Source organism: Crinia signifera, chromosome 8, assembly GCF_055691185.1.
Source record: "Crinia signifera chromosome 8, ASM5569118v1, whole genome shotgun sequence".
Lineage (NCBI taxonomy): Eukaryota > Metazoa > Chordata > Amphibia > Anura > Myobatrachidae > Crinia > Crinia signifera.
This window is the reverse complement of record NC_139224.1, coordinates 140833668-140855681: the sequence shown is the minus strand read 5'-3', so window position 1 is coordinate 140855681 and position 22014 is coordinate 140833668. Positions and strand designations below refer to the sequence as shown.

The following is a 22014-nucleotide window of genomic DNA, read 5'->3' as shown; positions in this document are numbered from 1 at the left end:
TGCGTGCACAGCTCTGCATAGCCCACAATGCATTGTAACTCCCACTATGAACCGACAGGAGAATATCTAGTGACACCAACTCTACACAACTGGCGGTGTGTCTGAGATGGGCCAGCTCTGCATTGCCCATAGCTGTGTATGCTTAGTTATGGAATCTGCGCAGTATAATATCACATAACATATGCTCTGCATCAGCCCCTATGTGTGTAGGAGCAAATACGGAATAACATTTACCTTGTACTCACCAGGCAGCAAAAGAACGAAGGCGGCCGCACCCAAAACAGGTAATAATACTGTTCCCTACTTATTATTAGCTCAGTACTAAGGAGACAGCATCTTCCAGAGACACAATGTAACAATGGAGATGTGTTATACTACCACACAATAGATATATTTTATCCTTGTGAATCCTTCCTATTGCCCTATAGATTGTAAGCTTGCGAGCAGGGCCCTCCAGCCTCTATGTCTGCCTGTAATTACCCAGTTTGTCTTACCACTGTTGATTCCAATTGTAAAGCGCAATGGAATATGCTGCGCTATATATATAACTATTAATAAATTAATGTGACATAATCTCCCCACTTACCCATTGTCACATATATCCCTCCCCCATTCCACCATTATCACCTGTAACCCAGGCCCTTCCCACCACCCAGGTTCTTACCAGCTACATGACTGGTAGAGGGCAGCCATGGCCTTCAAAGCAGCTGCAACCTCTGCTGCTGAGTCAAAGTCCCACTGACTGTCCAGTAATGCTGTGTACTGCAATGCTACTCTTCCACAGGTAGCACAGCAGGGTATGTGCTGCAGGTAGGGGAGGAGTGAGAGCAGTGTAACATGGGACATAACTTATACCAGTCCCTACAGTCAGGGTACAGTCCCCACAAGCAGGACTGTTTGCCAGATATAGTACAAGTGTCAGGCTCTGGCGGGAGATGGACACCGTCCCCATCCATAGAGGAACCTCTGGCTCATGGCTTAGTCTACGACAGCGACAATTTACAAATCGTTATTTCCTGTATTCATATAACAATCTGTAACTGTTCATAATATGAATACTATGCTATTATATCATTCTATAGCTGTACTAAGAATAACATGAAGTAATGTAATGTATAATATGCCATCTCTATTCTGCAATGTCAGGGATTAAAAGGAAGCGATTCCCGGGGCCCTTCCTCCGGCAGGAAAACGATCTGCCCTGTAAGTATTCATCTCCTATACTTACACATAAGTGTTTGCTTCATAGATCAGAACTATTATGGGTCAGGTAATGGGATTGCTACATGTGATATAAATCATTGATTAACAAGTGAGGTAACAAATGTACAAGTGAGACCAGTCAGGGGCCCAGCAAGTGCTTAGAGAGTTGAGCATCATACACACGGGGCGATGGGGGAGCTGGTGGTGAGCGACGTGCTTCAGCATGGATCGCTCAGCACACATCGCTGCACACCCGCAATGTACCGGCCCTGTGTGCTGAGCGATCTGTGCGGGGCTGCGGTTTGTCTATACTAATAGGCAAAATACTGTGATCTTAGCAGTACAGACAGTGCATGCGCTGTATATCCCTGCGGGCGGTGGCGGGAACGGGCATCGTCATCGCTATACCCTGTACACATGGAGAGATCCAGGCTAACTTTGTACGCGATCTAGTGAGATTGCTTAGTAAATAGCCCCAAATCCCCCCAGGATATGGTCACTAGGTCTACAAGCAGATGGTGGACAAGCATATTGCTATCCTGATACAGACTTGTATGGTGTTATGCAGCGGCAATGTGTGCATGGAGAAACCTGCGCATATTCACCTGTACCCAGAGCTATACACTGCCCTGTGACTGCACTGCCCCTATCCATACGCTTGTGTCCATAGCCGGCATCATTATCAGTCTGCAGGTGCACCAGCCCTATACCTGGAACAACAGCTCTCTCAGACAACAGCTGTACGTAGGTGCGCGCACTGCTCTGCATAGCCCACAATGCATTGTAACTCCCACTATGAACCTACAGGAGAATATCTAGTGACACCAACTCTACACAACTGGCGCTGTGTCTGAGATGGGACAGCTCTGCATTGCCCATAGCTGTGTATGCTTAGTTATGGAATCTGCGCAGTATAATAACACATAACATATGCTCTGCATCAGCCCCTATGTGTGTAGGAGCAAATACGGAATAACATTTACCTTGTACTCACCAGGCAGCAAAAGAACCAAGGGAGAGATTATCAAGGCGGCCGCACCCAAAACAGGTAATAATACTGTTCCCTACTTATTATTAGCTCAGTACTAAGGAGACAGCATCTTCCAGAGACACAATGTAACAATGGAGATGTGTTATACTACCACACAATAGATATATTTTATCCTTGTGAATCCTTCCTATTGCCCTATAGATTGTAAGCTTGCGAGCAGGGCCCTCCAGCCTCTATGTCTGCCTGTAATTACCCAGTTTGTCTTACCACTGTTGATTCCAATTGTAAAGCGCAATGGAATATGCTGCGCTATATATATAACTATTAATAAATTAATGTGACATAATCTCCCCACTTACCCATTGTCACATATATCCCTCCCCCATTCCACCATTATCACCTGTAACCCAGGCCCTTCCCACCACCCAGGTTCTTACCAGCTACATGACTGGTAGAGTGCAGCCGTGGCCTTCAAAGCAGCTGCAACCTCTGCTGCTGAGTCAAAGTCCCACTGACTGTCCAGTAATGCTGTGTACTGCAATGCTACTCTTCCACAGGTAGCACAGCAGGGTATGTGCTGCAGGTAGGGGAGGAGTGAGAGCAGTGTAACATGGGACATTACTTATACCAGTCCCTACAGTCAGGGTACAGTCCCTACAAGCAGGAATGTTTGCCAGATATAGTACAAGTGTCAGGCTCTGGCAGGAGATGGACACCGTCCCCATCCATAGAGGACTCACCACTGGCTCATGGCTTAGTCTACGACAGCGACAATTTACAAATCGTTATTTCCTGTATTCATATAACAATCTGTAACTGTTCATAATATGAATACTATGCTATTATATCATTCTATAGCTGTACTAAGAATAACATGAAGTAATGTAATGTATAATATGCCATCTCTATTCTGCAATGTCAGGGATTAAAAGGAAGCGATTCCCGGGGCCCTTCCTCCGGAAGGAAACAAATCTGCCCTGTAAGTATTCATCTCCTATACTTACACATAAGTGTTTGCTTCATAGATCAGAACTATTATGGGTCAGGTAATGGGATTGCTACATGTGATATAAATCATTGATTAACAAGTGAGATAACAAATGTACAAGTGAGACCAGTCAGGGGCCCAGCAAGTGCTTAGAGAGTTGAGCATCATACACACGGGGCGATGGGGGAGCTGGTGGTGAGCGACGTGCTTAAGCATGGATCGCTCAGCACACATCGCTGCACACCCGCAATGTACCGGCCCTGTGTGCTGAGCGATCTGTGCGGGTCTGCGGTTTGTCTATACTAATAGGCAAAATACTGTGATCTTAGCAGTACAGACAGTGCATGCGCTGTATATCCCAGCGGGCGGTGGCGGGAACGGGCATCGTCATCGCTATACCCTGTACACATGGAGAGATCCAGGCTAACTTTGTACGCGATCTAGTGAGATTGCTTAGTAAATAGCCCCAAATCCCCCCAGGATATGGGGCCTTATTCTGGTTGGAGCGGCCGGGCCGTACGCGTACGTCCCGGGATTTTTTATGATCTGCGCATGCGTACATTCGCTAATGCGCAGGCGCGAACACTCCAAAACGCTTACGGACGGGCCTCTACGTGCGAAAAAACCTATACGCGAGTGTACGGGCATTTGGGGCGGCATAGGGGCGTGAAGAGGGGAGCGGCCGAAATAATGAGGGAAAATGGGCGTAAATATGGGCGTACACGGGGGTGTGCACCAAAAATGAGCGGTGCTACTACCGCACGATAGACTAAGGCACCGTTCATTTCGGACACAAAACAGGCGGCCGCCAACCGCCATCTCAAACCACCCCTACAGATACCGCATGCCAGCGTGCGCCTGGATTTGCTAATTTACGCTGATTACTACCAAACACATACACCTGAATGTAATAAGCAATGCTGCAGTCTATTAAGTCCAAACCATGATTTCACTACCTGCAAGCCTACACACAGCACTCAAACACATTGAAAGCTTATCTTTCGAAACTTCTCTACATTTAAAGGTTTGTTTAATTTAAGGTAAGAATCTTTGTAAGACCTGCTTATATATGCTAAGGTAGGTATTTGTTAAACAGTTATACACATTCACTACGTGCTTTCATAGACTTTACACAGTAGCACACTCAATCTACACAAGTCGACATGTGTCAACGTGTTCACTCTAATACAAACATAGGTTTTGTATTTAGGATACAATAACATAAACCACATCTAACACCTACAAAGGATGTTTCAGCAATGTTTTAAGCCCATGGCCACTATTTTGCACATTAATTAATTCAATCAATTAATTAATTTTCATAATTATAGTTGAAAGGCAAGATTTGCAGGTCCATATATGTGAAGGGTATGTCAGCGTACACAGACGTACGCTCACTCTCACGAGCGGTGACATAAGCTGACTTTTCTATTGAAAACAATAGGGACCCGTCCGTGCAAGCTGGCGTACGCTCAGATAGCCGCAAGAAGTCGGTGGGAAGACGGACGAGAGACGTCCGTAAACGGTGGTGTACGCTCAATTGTACGCCAGTTGTCGGAGTGTAAGGGCTGGCCCGTCCGTGTACGTTGGCGTACGCACATTTGTACGCCACTCCCCTTCGACGTTGTTTCTGCCCGTACGTATGCGGCTAAGTTGTGGGTGGACTTAACCCCAACGGCCGCGTACGGATAGCGTACGTTGTTTTGGAACGTACGCACGTTTGGCCGCTCCAACCAGAATAAGGCCCATGGTCACTAGGTCTACAAGCAGATGGTGGACAAGCATATTGCTATCCTGATACAGACTTGTATGGTGTAATGCAGCGGCAATGTGTGCATGGAGAAACCTGCGCATATTCACCTGTACCCAGAGCTATACACTGCTCTGTGACTGCACTGCCCCTATCCATACGCTTGTGTCCATAGCCGGCATCATTATCAGTCTGCAGGTGCACCAGCCCTATACCTGGAACAACAGCTCTCTCAGACAACAGGTGTACGTAGTGCGCGCACTGCTCTGCATAGCCCACAATGCATTGTAACTCCCACTATGAACCGACAGGAGAATATCTAGTGACACCAACTCTACACAACTGGCGCTGTGTCTGAGATGGGACAGCTCTGCATTGCCCATAGCTGTGTATGCTTAGTTATGGAATCTGCGCAGTATAATAACACATAACATATGCTCTGCATCAGCCCCTATGTGTGTAGGAGCAAATACGGAATAACATTTACCTTGTACTCACCAGGCAGCAAAAGAACGAAGGCGGCCGCACCCAAAACAGGTAATAATACTGTTCCCTACTTATTATTAGCTCAGTACTAAGGAGACAGCATCTTCCAGAGACACAATGTAACAATGGAGATGTGTTATACTACCACACAATAGATATATTTTATCCTTGTGAATCCTTCCTATTGCCCTATAGATTGTAAGCTTCCGAGCAGGGCCCTCCAGCCTCTATGACTGCCTGTAATTACCCAGTTTGTCTTACCACTGTTGATTCCAATTGTAAAGCGCAATGGAATATGCTGCGCTATATATAACTATTAATAAATTAATGTGACATAATCTCCCCACTTACCCATTGTCACATATATCCCTCCCCCATTCCACCATTATCACCTGTAACCCAGGCCCTTCCCACCACCCAGGTTCTTACCAGCTACATGACTGGTAGAGGGCAGCCATGGCCTTCAAAGCAGCTGCAACCTCTGCTGCTGAGTCAAAGTCCCACTGACTGTCCAGTAATGCTGTGTACTGCAATGCTACTCTTCCACAGGTAGCACAGCAGGGTATGTGCTGCAGGTAGGGGAGGAGTGAGAGCAGTGTAACATGGGACATTACTTATACCAGTCCCCACAGTCAGGGTACAGTCCCCACAAGCAGGACTGTTTGCCAGATATAGTACAAGTGTCAGGCTCTGGCGGGAGATGGACACCGTCCCCATCCATAGAGGAACCTCTGGCTCATGGCTTAGTCTACGACAGCGACAATTTACAAATCGTTATTTCCTGTATTCATACAACAATCTGTAACTGTACATAATATGAATACTGTGCTATTATATCATTCTATAACTGTACTAAGAATAACATGAAGTAATGTAATGTATAATATGCCATCTCTATTCTGCAATGTCAGGGATTAAAAGGAAGCGATTCCCGGGGCCCTTCCTCCGGCAGGAAAACGATCTGCCCTGTAAGTATTCATCTCCTATACTTACACATAAGTGTTTGCTTCATAGATCAGAACTATTATGGGTCAGGTAATGGGATTGCTACATGTGATATAAATCATTGATTAACAAGTGAGATAACAAATGTACAAGTGAGACCAGTCAGGGGCCCAGCAAGTGCTTAGAGAGTTGAGCATCATACACACGGGGCGACGGGGGAGCTGGTGGTGAGCGACGTGCTTCAGCATGGATCGCTCAGCACACATCGCTGCACACCCGCAATGTACCGGCCCTGTGTGCTGAGCGATCTGTGCGGGGCTGCGGTTTGTCTATACTAATAGGCAAAATACTGTGATCTTAGCAGTACAGACAGTGCATGCGCTGTATATCCCTGCGGGCGGTGGCGGGAACGGGCATCGTCATCGCTATACCCTGTACACATGGAGAGATCCAGGCTAACTTTGTACGCGATCTAGTGAGATTGCTTAGTAAATAGCCCCAAATCCCTCCAGGATATGGTCACTAGGTCTACAAGCAGATGGTGGACTAGCATATTGCTATCCTGAAACAGACTTGTATGGTGTAATGCAGCGGCAATGTGTGCATGGAGAAACCTGCGCATATTCACCTGTACCCAGAGCTATACACTGCTCTGTGACTGCACTGCCCCTATCCATACTCTTGTGTCCATAGCCGGCATCATTATCAGTCTGCAGGTGCACCAGCCCTATACCTGGAACAACAGCTCTCTCAGACAACAGCTGTACGTAGGTGCGCGCACTGCTCTGCATAGCCCACAATGCATTGTAACTCCCACTATGAACCGACAGGAGAATATCTAGTGACACCAACTCTACACAAGTGGCGCTGTGTCTGAGATGGGACAGCTCTGCATTGCCCATAGCTGTGTATGCTTAGTTATGGAATCTGTGCAGTATAATAACACATAACATATGCTCTGCATCAGCCCCTATGTGTGTAGGAGCAAATACGGAATAACATTTACCTTGTACTCACCAGGCAGCAAAAGAACGAAGGCGGCCGCACCTAAAACAGGTAATAATACTGTTCCCTACTTATTATTAGCTCAGTACTAAGGAGACAGCATCTTCCAGAGACACAATGTAACAATAGAGATGTGTTATACTACCACACAATAGATATATTTTATCCTTGTGAATCCTTCCTATTGCCCTATAGATTGTAAGCTTCCGAGCAGGGCCCTCCAGCCTCTATGTCTGCCTGTAATTACCCAGTTTGTCTTACCACTGTTGATTCCAATTGTAAAGCGCAATGGAATATGCTGCGCTATATATAACTATTAATAAATTAATGTGACATAATCTCCCCACTTACCCATTGTCACATATATCCCTCCCCCATTCCACCATTATCACCTGTAACCCAGGCCCTTCCCACCACCCAGGTTCTTACCAGCTACATGACTGGTAGAGGGCAGCCGTGGCCTTCAAAGCAGCTGCAACCTCTGCTGCTGAGTCAAAGTCCCACTGACTGTCCAGTAATGCTGTGTACTGCAATGCTACTCTTCCACAGGTAGCACAGCAGGGTATGTGCTGCAGGTAGGGGAGGAGTGAGAGCAGTGTAACATGGGACATTACTTATACCAATCCCCACAGTCAGGGTACAGTCCCCACAAGCAGGACTGTTTGCCAGATATAGTACAAGTGTCAGGCTCTGGCAGGAGATGGACACCGTCCCCATCCATAGAGGACTCACCACTGGCTCATGGCTTAGTCTACGACAGCGGCAATTTACTAATCGTTATTTCCTGTATTCATAAACAATCTGTAACTTTTCATAATATGAATACTGTGCTATTATATCATTCTATAGCTGTACTAAGAATAACATGAAGTAATGTAATGTATAATATGCCATCTCTATTCTGCAATGTCAGGGATTAAAAGGAAGCGATTCCCGGGGCCCTTCCTCCTGAAGGAAAACGATCTGCCCTGTAAGTATTCATCTCCTATACTTACACATAAGTGTTTGCTGCATAGATCAGAACTATTATGGGTCAGATAATGGGATTGCAGCATATGACATAGGGGTGACTCAGCATGGCTCTGTAACCAACGGACGCGGCCATACAGGCGAAAAATCATTTGATGGTCGTCAATCATCTAAGTATTTTTGCCCGTTAACAGTAAACAGTCTGATCTGACTTTTATCTAAGTCGGAGATGGCCGAACAGGGGCCGGGTGCTAACGTCATGTGACGTCAAGTCTATACTTACATGGCGGCTGCAAATGGGGGGAGGTGCGGGGGAGATCCATTCAATGATGAGCTGCAATGCTATTCCCAGCCATGCACAGGGGAAGGAGCTCCCTCTGGCGGAGAGGTGGGAAACTGAGTGCTGGGCTGCAAGTAGCAGCCCAGAGATCATATGCTCATCATACAGACGTCAGCCCCGCATCGGTCCCTATGCGTGTAGGAGCAAATATGGAATAACGTTTTTATTGTACTCACCAGGCAATAAGAGAGCAAAGAACTAGAGCGGAGAAGCCTGCTGCATTCTGAGGTATGAAGAAGAATTGGTTACGTAGATGGTACTGTGTGGCTACTGGTGGGTGAGGGAAACAGTCTGTATAATCATTACTGTAATGTGTGCCAGTAAGATGGTGGGCAGAGTGGTATGTGAGCAATAGCTGGTGGGCAACTGAGGAAAGCTGGTAGGATGAGGGGCCTGTGAGAAATACCTGTGGGGCATGTGAGGAAAATATGGTGGTCATTGGGGCATGTGTAGAAAATATGGTGGGCAGTGGGGCATGTGAGGAAAGCTGGAGGGTTTAAGGGCATGTAAGGGGAGCTGGGGAGCAAAGCAGTGTGTGAGGAAAAGCTGGAATGCTGGTGTCAAATCTATTTAGCGGTACCTATCCTCTGGGATTGTGCAGAACCATCCTAAATGTAGTTCTTCTCTCCTGCTGCCCTGCATTCTAAATACAAACTCCCATGATTTACTGTAGCCAGGGTACCACTAAGCAATGTGCAAGGGCAGGGATTTGCTGCAGTCGCTATGACTGCTATCTAGGCACAGTAGTCATGTTAACTTTCAGAAACACCCTCATAGTCCCCCTGCGACAGAGAACAATTGGGGTAATTCAGACCTGAACGCTGCTGAGCAAATTAGCAGCGTCCAGGTAGATCCCATCCGGCTATAGTGAAATCCCGCCTTGAGAATGAATGTGCTTGCTGGGTGAATGGGTGGGTACGCCTAGCACTGTACAAATACAGTGGCAGTAAGCAGTGGGTAGGCCTTTATATGCACAATGTGTCATTCCAACTCGTGCCGATATTGGCCGGGTGTGTACCCATGCCCGGTCCTCACAGCATCTTCACCTGTGATAATGTAAGCTTCTGACCCTTGCTGCGGGCACAGTGATATACATACCAACAGCATTGTAATAGTTATATTTTTGTTCCCTCCATTCTTATACAGCTACCGGCCTGATTTTTTTACCACCAGAAGTGCAGCAATAATCAATTACGCCGCTCAATAACACCTAAAAGACGCAGTTGTAGCCAAGATCTATTATTTTGTGACATGGAGGAGGCATTGACCTGAAACATCGACCTGAAACATCATTGTCATAGAAGTCATCACAAAAAACGACAAGACCATCCACAAATGAGCTATTGGGGGAACCAACAACAACAAACACAATGAAACCATCTCCTGCAAGGAGCACTCAAGAAATTAATTAACATCTATTTAACACACAAATTTATGTAAACACTGGCCAGTTAGTATTTGTTAGTGTTCAGTAATGTCCATGCATGGTGACTGATAACATTTAAGACAGTCCTCCCTTTGTAATCAGTAAGGGTTAGTAAACAGTCCACCAGTGACTGTTTACTAACCCCTACTAACTGCAAAGGAAGGACTGTCCTAATTCTTATATTTAACCATTTATGGACATTACTGAATACTAACAAATATTAACCGGCCATTCATTTATGTTTAATATATTGGACTGCCCTGTGCAGGTTTCCCCTGTATAGACCCAAGAACAGCTTGTCTTTCTTTTAACCTCCATGTCATAGAAGTCCTCACAAGAAACGACAAGACCATCCAGAAATGAGCTATTGGGGGAACCAACAACAACAAAAACAATGAAACCATCTCCTGCAAGGAGCACTCAAGAAATTAATTAACATCTATTTAACACACAAATGTATGTAAACACTGGCCAGTTAGTATTTGTTAGTGTTCAGTAATGTCCATGCATTGTGAATGATAACATTTAAGACAGTCCTCCCTTTGTAATCAGTAAGGGTTAGTAAACAGTCCACCAGTGACTGTTTACTAACCCCTACTAACTGCAAAGGAAGGACTGTCCTAATTCTTATATTTAACCATTTATGGACATTACTGAATACTAACAAATATTAACCGGCCATTCATTTATGTTTAATATATTGGACTGCCCTGTGCAGGTTTCCCCTGTATAGACCCAAGAACAGCTTGTCTTTCTTTTAACCTCCATGTCTTTAACACCAATAAAATTCCAGCTGCGAAACTTCAACCAGTGCAAATTGTGATTGTGTATATTGTGAATTAAAGTATGAACATTACAATATGAAACCCACAACACCTTGTCTGATATAGCCCTAGTAAAGCTTATTAGGCCTCATCTACAGTTGTCAGATGTATATAATCATTATTGTGTTCGGTGTAAATGTCCGATCTTCTAGTGGCCTCCTCTATAGAGCTGTAAGTCCTACTAGCTCACAGGGAGGAAGCGGCTGACAGGCCTACAGTGTTAGATGTATATAATCATTATTGTGTTCGGTGTAAATGTCCAATCTTCTAGTGGCCGCCTCTATAGAGCTATAAGTCCTACTAGCTCACAGGGAGGAAGCAGCTGACAGGTCTACAGTGTTAGATGTATATAATCATTATTGTGTTCGGTGTAAATGTCCGATCTTCTAGTGGCCTCCTCTATAGAGCTGTCAGTCCTACTAGCCCACAGGGAGGAAGCGGCTGACAGGTCTACAGTGTTAGATGTATATAATCATTATTGTGTTCAGTGTAAATGTCCGATCTTCTAGTGGCCTCCTCTATAGAGCTGTCAGTCCTACTAGCTCACAGGGAGAAAGCGGCTGACAGGGCTACAGTGTTAGATGTATATAATCATTATTGTGTTCAGTGTAAATGTCCAATCTTCTAGTGGCCGCCTCTATAGAGCTATAAGTCCTACTAGCTCACAGGGAGGAAGCGGCTGACAGGTCTACAGTGTTAGATGTATATAATCATTATTGTGTTCAGTGTAAATGTCCGATCTTCTAGTGGCCTCCTCTATAGAGCTGTAAGTCCTACTAGCTCACAGGGAGGAAGCGGCTGACAGGACTACAGTGTTAGATGTATATAATCATTATTGTGTTCAGTGTAAATGTCCAATCTTCTAGTGGCCGCCTCTATAGAGCTATAAGTCCTACTAGCTCACAGGGAGGAAGCGGCTGACAGGTCTACAGTGTTAGATGTATATAATCATTATTGTGTTCAGTGTAAATGTCCGATCTTCTAGTGGCCTCCTCTATAGAGCTGTAAGTCCTACTAGCTCACAGGGAGGAAGCAGCTGACAGGTCTACAGTGTTAGATGTATATAATCATTATTGTGTTCGGTGTAAATGTCCGATCTTCTAGTGGCCTCCTCTATAGAGCTGTCAGTCCTACTAGCCCACAGGGAGGAAGCGGCTGACAGGTCTACAGTGTTAGATGTATATAATCATTATTGTGTTCAGTGTAAATGTCCGATCTTCTAGTGGCCTCCTCTATAGAGCTGTCAGTCCTACTAGCTCACAGGGAGGAAGCGGCTGACAGGACTACAGTGTTAGATGTATATAATCATTATTGTGTTCGGTGTAAATGTCCGATCTTCTAGTAGCCGCCTCTATAGAGCTGTCAGTCCTACTAGCTCACAGGGAGTAAGCGGCTGACAGGCCTACAGTGTTAGATGTATATAATCATTATTGTGTTCGGTGTAAATGTCCAATCTTCTAGTGGCCGCCTCTATAGAGCTGTCAGTCCTAGTAGCTCACAGGGAGGAAGCGGCTGACAGGTCTACAGTGTTAGATGTATATAATCATTATTGTGTTCAGTGTAAATGTCCGATCTTCTAGTGGCCTCCTCTATAGAGCTGTCAGTCCTACTAGCTCACAGGGAGGAAGCGGCTGACAGGTCTACAGTGTTAGATGTATATAATCATTATTGTGTTCAGTGTAAATGTCCGATCTTCTAGTGGCCTCCTCTATAGAGCTGTCAGTCCTACTAGCTCACAGGGAGTAAGCGGCTGACAGGACTACAGTGTTAGATGTATATAATCATTATTGTGTTCGGTGTAAATGTCCGATCTTCTAGTGGCCGCCTCCATAGAGCTGTCAGTCCTACTAGCTCACAGGGAGTAAGCGGCTGACAGGCCTACAGTGTTAGATGTATATAATCATTATTGTGTTCGGTGTAAATGTCCAATCTTCTAGTGGCCGCCTCTATAGAGCTGTCAGTCCTACTAGCTCACAGGGAGTAAGCGGCTGACAGGCCTACAGTGTTAGATGTATATAATCATTATTGTGTTCGGTGTAAATGTCCAATCTTCTAGTGGCCGCCTCTATAGAGCTGTCAGTCCTAGTAGCTCACAGGGAGGAAGCGGCTGACAGGTCTACAGTGTTAGATGTATATAATCATTATTGTGTTCTGTGTAAATGTCCGATCTTCTAGTGGCCGCCTCTATAGAGCTGTCAGTCCTACTAGCTCACAGGGAGTAAGCGGCTGACAGGCCTACAGTGTTAGATGTATATAATCATTATTGTGTTCGGTGTAAATGTCCAATCTTCTAGTGGCCGCCTCTATAGAGCTGTCAGTCCTAGTAGCCCACAGGGAGGAAGCGGCTGACAGGTCTACAGTGTTAGATGTATATAATCATTATTGTGTTCTGTGGAAATGTCCGATCTTCTAGTGGCCGCCTCCATAGAGCTGTCAGTCCTACTAGCTCACAGGGAGTAAGCGGCTGACAGGGCTACAGTGTTAGATGTATATAATCATTATTGTGTTCTGTGGAAATGTCCGATCTTCTAGTGGCCGCCTCCATAGAGCTGTCAGTCCTAACTAGCTCACAGGGAGTAAGCGGCTGACAGGGCTACAGTGTTAGATGTATATAATCATTATTGTGTTCTGTGTAAATGTCCGATCTTCTAGTGGCCGCCTCTATAGAGCTGTCAGTCCTAGTAGCCCACAGGGAGGAAGCGGCTGACAGGTCTACAGTGTTAGATGTATATAATCATTATTGTGTTCTGTGGAAATGTCCGATCTTCTAGTGGCCGCCTCCATAGAGCTGTCAGTCCTACTAGCTCACAGGGAGTAAGCGGCTGACAGGACTACAGTGTTAGATGTATATAATCATTATTGTGTTCGGTGTAAATGTCCGATCTTCTAGTGGCCGCCTCCATAGAGCTGTCAGTCCTACTAGCTCACAGGGAGTAAGCGGCTGACAGGACAACAGTGTTAGATGTATATAATCATTATTGTGTTCGGTGTAAATGTCCGATCTTCTAGTAGCTGCCTCTATAGAGCTATCAGTCCTACTAGCTCACAGAAAGGAAGTGGCTGACAGGACAACAGTGTTAGATGTATATAATCATCATTGTGTTCGGTGTAAATGTCCGATCTTCTAGTGGCCTCCTCTATAGAGCTGTCAGTCCTACTAGCTCACAGGGAGGAAGTGGCTGACAGGCCTACAGTGTTAGATGTATATAATCATTATTGTGTTCAGTGTAAATGTCCGATCTTCTAGTGGCCTCCTCTATAGAGCTATAAGTCCTACTAGCTCACAGGGAGGAAGCGGCTGACAGGACTACAGTGTTAGATGTATATAATCATTATTGTGTTCAGTGTAAATGTCCGATCTTCTAGTGGCCTCCTCTATAGAGCTATAAGTCCTACTAGCTCACAGGGAGGAAGCGGCTGACAGGACTACAGTGTTAGATGTATATAATCATTATTGTGTTCAGTGTAAATGTCCGATCTTCTAGTGGCCGCCTCTATAGAGCTGTCAGTCCTACTAGCTCACAGGGAGTAAGCGGCTGACAGGTCTACAGTGTTAGATGTATATAATCATTATTGTGTTCGGTGTAAATGTCCGATCTTCTAGTGGCCGCCTCTATAGAGCTGTCAGTCCTACTAGCTCACAGGGAGGAAGTGGCTGACAGGCCTACAGTGTTAGATGTATATAATCATTATTGTGTTCGGTGTAAATGTCCAATCTTCTAGTGGCCGCCTCTATAGAGCTGTCAGTCCTACTAGCTCACAGGGAGTAAGCGGCTGACAGGTCTACAGTGTTAGATGTATATAATCATTATTGTGTTCGGTGTAAATGTCCAATCTTCTAGTGGCCGCCTCTATAGAGCTGTCGGTCCTACTAGCTCACAGGGAGGAAGCGGCTGACAGGACAACAGTGTTAGATGTATATAATCATTATTGTGTTCTGTGTAAATGTCCGATCTTCTAGTGGCCTCCTCTATAGAGCTGTCAGTCCTACTAGCTCACAGGGAGGAAGCGGCTGACAGGTCTACAGTGTTAGATGTATATAATCATTATTGTGTTCGGTGTAAATGTCCAATCTTCTAGTGGCCGCCTCTATAGAGCTGTCAGTCCTACTAGCTCACAGGGAGGAAGCGGCTGATAGGTCTACAGTTGTCAGATGTATATAATCCTCATTGTGTTCAGTGTAAATGTCCAATCTTCTAGTGGCCTCCTCTATAGAGCTGTCAGTCCTACTAGCTCACAGGGAGGAAGTGGCTGACAGGTCTACAGTGTTAGATGTATATAATCATTATTGTGTTCGGTGTAAATGTCCAATCTTCTAGTGGCCTCCTCTATAGAGCTGTCAGTCCTACTAGCTCACAGGGAGGAAGTGGCTGACAGGCCTACAGTGTTAGATGTATATAATCATTATTGTGTTCTGTGTAAATGTCCGATCTTCTAGTGGCCGCCTCTATAGAGCTGTCAGTCCTACTAGCTCACAGGAAGGAAGCGGCTGACAGGTCTACAGTGTTAGATGTATATAATCATTATTGTGTTCGGTGTAAATGTCCGATCTTCTAGTGGCCGCCTCTATAGAGCTGTCAGTCCTACTAGCTCACAGGGAGGAAGCGGCTGACAGGGCTACAGTGTTAGAGAGACAGTCAATAGGTCAACACCAAAAAGTCGACATGCAATAGGTTGACACATACAAAAGCTCAACATGCACAAAGTCAACATTGACAAAAGGTTTTTCATACTGTACTATCCACATGGACTATATTTGGGAACTGTAAAGTGAGCTGAGCGCAGCACCTACTTTTGTGTTGTCCCCACCTACAGTACATTCGTTCCTACCTACAAGAGGCAACGTTCACATAATTCAGGCCTACAGTATTTTCATTTCCCAATCTGTCTTTGAGCATAGATGGTTAAAGCTAGAAGACTGATGTAATGATGAAGTCATCTGTGCTCAAACATAGCTATCCTTAAAATGTGGACTGTTAAGGTGCCTTGAATTAAACTTGTATTCCAAGTATTCCATACTTGAAAAGGATCTAGGAGTCCAAATAGACAGCAAACTAGGATGTAGTGCCCATTGTAATGTAGCTACAAAAAAGACCAACAAAATTCTGGCATGTATTAAGAGGGGAATGGAAACTAGGGTAATTATGCCACTGTATAAAGCATTGGTGAGACCTCACCTTGAGTATGGAGTGCAGTTCTGGGCCCCACACTATAAAAAGGACATCATAGAATTAGAAAAAGTCCAAAGGCGAGCAACAAAGCTTATTAGGGTAATGGAGAATTTAAGCTACGGGGAGAGATTAAGCAATTTGGGACTATTTACATTAGAAAAGAGACGTTTAAGGGGGGACATGCTCAACATGTACAAGTATATCAAGGGCCAATATAAGGAACTGTCACACACCCTCTTTCTTTACGGTCAGAACAGTCAAACTCTGGAACTCTCTTCCCAGAGAGGTGGTAACGGCTGGCTCATTAAATGCGTTCAAGGCAAAGTTGGACAAACATTTACTGGAGAAAAACATCCATGGGTACAAATAAGAAATATAATTTGTCTGTAAAATACCAGAACCTACCAAATCAGCAATGTATATCTATACCAGGTTGAACTAGATGGACGCAAGTCTTTTTTCAGCCTTACCTACTATGTAACTATGTAAACACTGTCCTACAGCCCTGTTTAGCTGGTAATACATTTATAACAAATGTAAAACCTAGTAAGTACACAATATATGCAGATTAGACACGGGAACAGTGACGTAACTATAAATTTTGCTCCCCCCCTGCCAAAAAGTTTGTGGTGCCCCCCCCCCCCCAAACCCTGGGCTCCTCTCCGGCATGTGACGTGATAACGTCACACGCATAACGGAGAAGCTGAAGCAGGAGAAAGGAAGAGAGACCAGCAGACACTGCTGCTTCCCTACATTTTTAATTACCGTTTTCAACATAAGGCCCCCATACATTAGGCCGACTTGTCCTAGGGACAAGTCGGACCCAATTTACCTGCGAGCCGCCCGGCAGCTCCCCGGGAGGCTCACATACAATTTGGCACTTGATGTGCCATTTTTACATGGGATAAATCGCATGCGATTTATCCCATGTAAAAAAAAACCCGGGGAGCTGCAGGGCGGTGAGCAGTAGTGGGGGCGGGCAGCGGCAGTAGTGGGGACGGGCAGCGGTGGTCGGGGCGGCCAGCGGCGGTAGTGGGGGCGGGCAGCGGCGGCGGGGACGGGCGGCGTGTGCGGTGAGCGCAGTGTACTTACACATAGCAGCAGCGGCGGGGACGGGACGCGCAGTGGCGGCTATTATATTTTTAAAATACTTGTCAAATGACCGGCCGCTCTCTGATTGGCTGAGAGCTCTCCGGCCAATCAGAGAGCGGCCGGTCATTTGACAAGTATTTTAAAAATATAATAGCCGCCACTGCGCGTCCCGCCCCCACCACTGCTGCCGCTGGCCGCCCCCACCACCGCTGCCGCTGGCCGCCCCCACTACTCCCCCGGTGTCTGTATGCATATGCCTGTCAGGTGGCAGGCATATGCATACAGGGAGGTCGGACGTGATCGTATGTACAGACCGTCCAACCTCCCTGATCCGGTCCGATGCTCACGGGACCGCGCATCGGATCGGATCAAATGTCACATACCTACGATTTTGGGCCGATTTCATCCGATTATCGGCACAAAGTGCCGAAATCGGATGAAATCGTCCCAAAATCGCATAGTGTATGGGGGCCTATACAGTACTTGCCAAGTCTCTCTGATTGACAGGGAGACTCTCTGAAATCGCAGCAATCTCCCTGACTCCCTGAAGAGTTTAGCAATCTCCCTGGTTGTACTTTATCCCCATATTGTAGATCTTATATACTTGGGGAAACCAAATAAATCAGAGATACAGTCAGGTCTATAAATATTGGGACATCGACACAATTCTCATATTTTGGCCTCTATACACCACAATGGATTTGGAATGAACCAAACTAGATATGCTTTAACTGAAGACTTTCAGCTTTAATTTGAGGGTATTTACATCCGAATCAGGTGAACGGTGTAGGAATTACGACGGTTTCTGTATGTGACTCCCACTTTTAAGGGACCAAAAGTGATGGGACAATCTAAACAATCCTAAATCAAACTTTCACTTTTAAATACTTTGTTGCAAATCCTTTGCAGGCAATTACAGCCTGGAGTCTGGAACGCATAGACATCATGAAATGCCTGGTTTCATCCCTGGGGATGCTCTGCCAGGCCGCTAATGCAAAAGTCTTCAGTTCCTGCGGATTCAGGTCATGTGACTGACTTGGCCATTGCATAACATTCCGCTTATTTGCCTTAAAGGTGCACCCACCATTTTTGTGGTTATGCCCAGGAGATGCAGGGCATCCGCATGCAAACACCCCTTTGTCAGCCTCCATCCTGCCATCCCGCCCACCCCCCCTCTGCATACGCCACGGCAACTATGCAAGTCGCCGAAGGCACCCGCACAAAAATCAGTACCCCTTGCGAATTCACCAGGTACTGAATCAACCAGAATGAGGGCCTTTATGGCAGTACTAAAAAAAGGACATTAAAAAACAAAACAAATCCAGGGGTAATATCTAGGAATATTGTGGAAATTAGGGGCAGGTGACCACCGACAGGTACTGTAGGAATGCATAATGTCTGAGCCAAGATCATTTATTGTACAGTATGAACAGGAGATTGGAAACTCAATAAATGTGACATTCCAAAACCATGTGGAAACAGAATAAGGTCTACAGATGGAGCCGGGCTCCCTCTTGCTGGCGAATCGCCAGACTGTCTCCGCTGGCGGTCTGCCAGCGTTGAGGCGCTCCATCTGACTGAGATGCACGTGCATCTCACACGCACGCGCGTCTCAGTTTCCGGGCGACGGGAACCTGTCCGTCTCCGCTTCAGGGAGACAATCAGGGTTAGGGGGGGGGGGTGCGGGGAGGCGGCGGGGACCCCGGGTGACTGCCGACAAGCCGGCAGGGACCCGGGGGAAGCGTTGTCGGAAGGGGACACGCACGCATCTCGTGCGCACGTGTCCCCTTTCGCAGATATGGCGGCTGGTGGGGGATGGCGGCTGGCGATTCAAAACCATGTGCACTGCAGGTGGGGCAGATGTAACTTGTCTAGAGAGATTTAGATTTGGGTGCGTTATTTTGTTTCTGTGCAGGGAAAATACTGGCTGATTTATTTTTACACTGCAATATAGATCGCACTAAGAAGTAAAACCCCACCCAAATCTAACTCTCTCTGCACATGCTACATCTGCCTTTGAAGGAATTTGCCTTTGAAGGTGAACCAGAATAAGGGCCTCTATGCCTACTTGTATAGTAAAGTATGAAAAGCACCTTTAAAAAAAAAAAAGTTAAAAACTCGTCTCCACTGCAGGATTGGAAAAATGTGCTGAGAGAGTAAAGGCCCGTACACACTTAAGCACAGATCGCTCAGTGCGGACCTGTGTTCTCTGATGAGAACACTGGCGATCTGACTACATTTTGACTGCATGCAGGGGGTGTACACATGGGGCGGTGTGTGCTTAATTTCTAAGCTAGGCAGACCTCTTATTAGAGTAGGCCAGAAAGAACCACGAATGCTGAATAAGCAATGAGAGAGCATAAACCCCTGATGGGTTCCCCAGGTTACACTGGAAGGTCAGCTGACATGCAAATAGGATGGGCACAAGGCCTATCAGAGCAGTGGGAGGGTACAGACAGGGAAGAAAAGGCATATGCTAACAGGAAGTCCTTCCTCTGTCTGGAAAAGCTGCAGCTGGAACAGGCAAGAGCTGCTCTGCAGCAATCTGTACTCTGAACATACAATTTCATCCTCTTTAACACTTATTTCTTTCTCTCTGTCCATAGCTCTGTCCCCTCATACCTTTCCTTCTGCTAAGTATGGGCTCCAGGCCATGACGAGTCGCCCGCCTGCCCGCCTTACTGAGTATGCAGACGCCGGGGAGGCTGGTGGTCCTAGTGGGAACCGGAGAGGGTTGCGGCGGGGTCCGGCGGCTCCCAGGCTGGCTGCGTCTCCCGACGCGATGGTCGCGGCGCCGGCTGATGACGCGGCCCAGCGCCGGACCTCGCGTAATGCGGGAGTAGGCCACGGCAGCCGCGGCACTATGCGCAGGCAGCAGGGGGGGTCGGGCAGGGGTAGAGCCCGCGCCACAAACTACCGCGGGAGAGGGCTAGGCCCCCGCACACCCGTGGCGCCCAATGTGAACACCGGTAGGCCTGGATCGCGGCCTCCTGCCCGGTCCAGCGCCAGAGGCACCAGGGGGGCTTCCAGGCGGCGCAGGGCACCCATTTACCTCCAGATACAGTAGCGAGGGCCCACAGTCAAACGCGCACATCATCCATCCCCATCCTGGCATTCAGGTTGCCCCAAAGGGGTCTCCCCTCCGGAGCTCCCCTCCCCAACACTGATAGACCGGGTAGGGGCCGGGGAAGGACCAGGGGTGGGTTCCAAGGGCCGACTAGGGCCAGCATGGTGCCACTTGCCCCTGCTGGGGTCCCAGAAACCCCTAGGAGTATAAGGGCCGTGGGTATGAGGTCGCCATTGCACCTGGCTAGGCGACAATTGCTTAGGAGGGCCAGGCTAGTCCCACAGCGCATGGCTCAGGTCCCTGCTCCTCCTGCTGCAGCACCCATAGCAGCACCCCCGCCCCCTGTGGCTGCAGATGGTGGGGTGCAGCAGTTCCTATCCCTGCTGTCAAACTTTATGAGGCAGGCCCCGGCTCCCGGGGGGGTGGCTATGGACGGTGGTCCGGCCCCTTCTGCTTCCCCTGAGATTCCTACCCCAGCCCACTCAGGTAGGGTTGGCCCGGCCGCATCTGCAAGGTCTACGGCCCCTCTCAGCGCGAGGGATATCGTCGCTTCCGGAACCCCTCCGGTGGGATTAGTGGAGGAATCCTCGCAGATGAGCCTCGTACCAGTGGAAGGTACTTCAGGTGGGTCAGCTGCTAAACGCAAGCGGCGCAGGCGTAGGGCTGCACATACCTCCTCTTCCTCTGGCGGGTCCGATTCAGGAACGTCGGAGGAAGAGGGAGGCCGTAAATCCCGCAGGCTGCGCAGGCACAGGCGCCGTAGGCACTCCAGTTCCAGCGGTAGCTCAGGGTCCCCGTTGTTCCCTTGGGGGAATGTAGTCCAGTGCGAGAACACGGCCGTGCTCAGGGGACTCAGGCGCAGCGTTCAGGAACGCATTAGGGACGAAAAGTACGTCAGCTTCTTCGCTATGACGGCGCAGGCTGAAAAAGAATATCGCGCAGCAAAGAGGCGTGGGGGTATTGGGGAGGAGGCCTACTGCACCTATCACCGGTGGCAGGCGGGCATGTTTATGTTCGCGGCTTGTTACTTAGAAACAAGACCGCAGGAACACATGAACATGGTGCGCTACATGCACATGATTTATGAAATGTTCCTTTCTGAAGCTGACTCCTCCTGGCGCTCCTATGACGAGAACTTTCGGTGCAAGCAGTCAGGTTTGGCTGTTATGGCTTTGGGGTGTAAGGACATGGAGATCTGGATGGGGCCGAAGCCGGCGGCTGCTCCGGCAGCCACGCCAGTCTCCGCCCCCGCTCCTCGCAAAAACCAGCACCCCTTTCGCGGGAGGGCGGGGGGAACCCCCGCGGGGCGATGCTTCGCCTTCAATGGAGCAGGTTGCGCCTCGGGGCTTCATGCAAGTTCAAGCACGCATGCTCAAAATGCTTGGGGCAATCACCCCTTTAAGGATTGCAGGAAGGGAAAGCAAGGAGGCGCCTCCCAGGCTGCAGCAGCCGGGGGCGCACCTCAGTAAGGCCCCTTCTCCTGTACGGGTTGACCGCTGGGCCGGCTGGGACGGTACCCGTGTAGGGAGGAGGCTGAATTTTTAGAGAAAGGCTTCCGCCTGGGTTTCCGCCTACCAGTACGGGGGGAAGTAATAGCCCATGCCCCCCGTAATTTAAAATCCGCAATACAGATGCCCGGGGTAGTCTTAGAGAAAGTGGCCAAGGAGGTGAGCCTGGGTAGGATGGTGGGTCCCTTCCCGTCACCCCCTATTGAGAACTTGGTTCTCTCCCCCGTAGGGGTGATCCCCAAGAAGGCT

At 47.6% G+C, this 22014-nt stretch overlaps 2 protein-coding genes across 8 annotated transcripts in view; one reads left to right on the top strand and one right to left on the bottom strand.

Moving 5' to 3' along the window:
• The window catches only part of LOC146026521 (uncharacterized), a 34227-nt gene extending 24030 nt beyond the window's left edge, over positions 1–10197 (top strand). For 3 of the 6 annotated variants that reach the window (XM_083157275.1, XM_083157278.1, XM_083157273.1), the window contains 10 exons: positions 249–284; positions 1147–1203; positions 2201–2251; positions 3117–3173; positions 5434–5469; positions 6330–6386; positions 7384–7419; positions 8282–8338; positions 8857–8905; positions 9824–10197. In XM_083157275.1, the coding sequence (XP_083013401.1) occupies positions 249–284; positions 1147–1203; positions 2201–2251; positions 3117–3173; positions 5434–5469; positions 6330–6386; positions 7384–7419; positions 8282–8338; positions 8857–8879 (410 nt within the window). In that variant the 3' untranslated portion in view covers positions 8880–8905; positions 9824–10197. The remainder of the gene's footprint in view (positions 1–248; positions 285–1146; positions 1204–2200; positions 2252–3116; positions 3174–5433; positions 5470–6329; positions 6387–7383; positions 7420–8281; positions 8339–8856; positions 8906–9823) is intronic. The other 3 variants (XM_083157277.1, XM_083157274.1, XM_083157276.1) reach the window with 3 other exon arrangements.
• Positions 1–22014, bottom strand: part of TNR (tenascin R) — a 413177-nt gene that overhangs the window by 166010 nt on the left and 225153 nt on the right. The gene's annotated exons all lie outside the window — the stretch shown is intronic.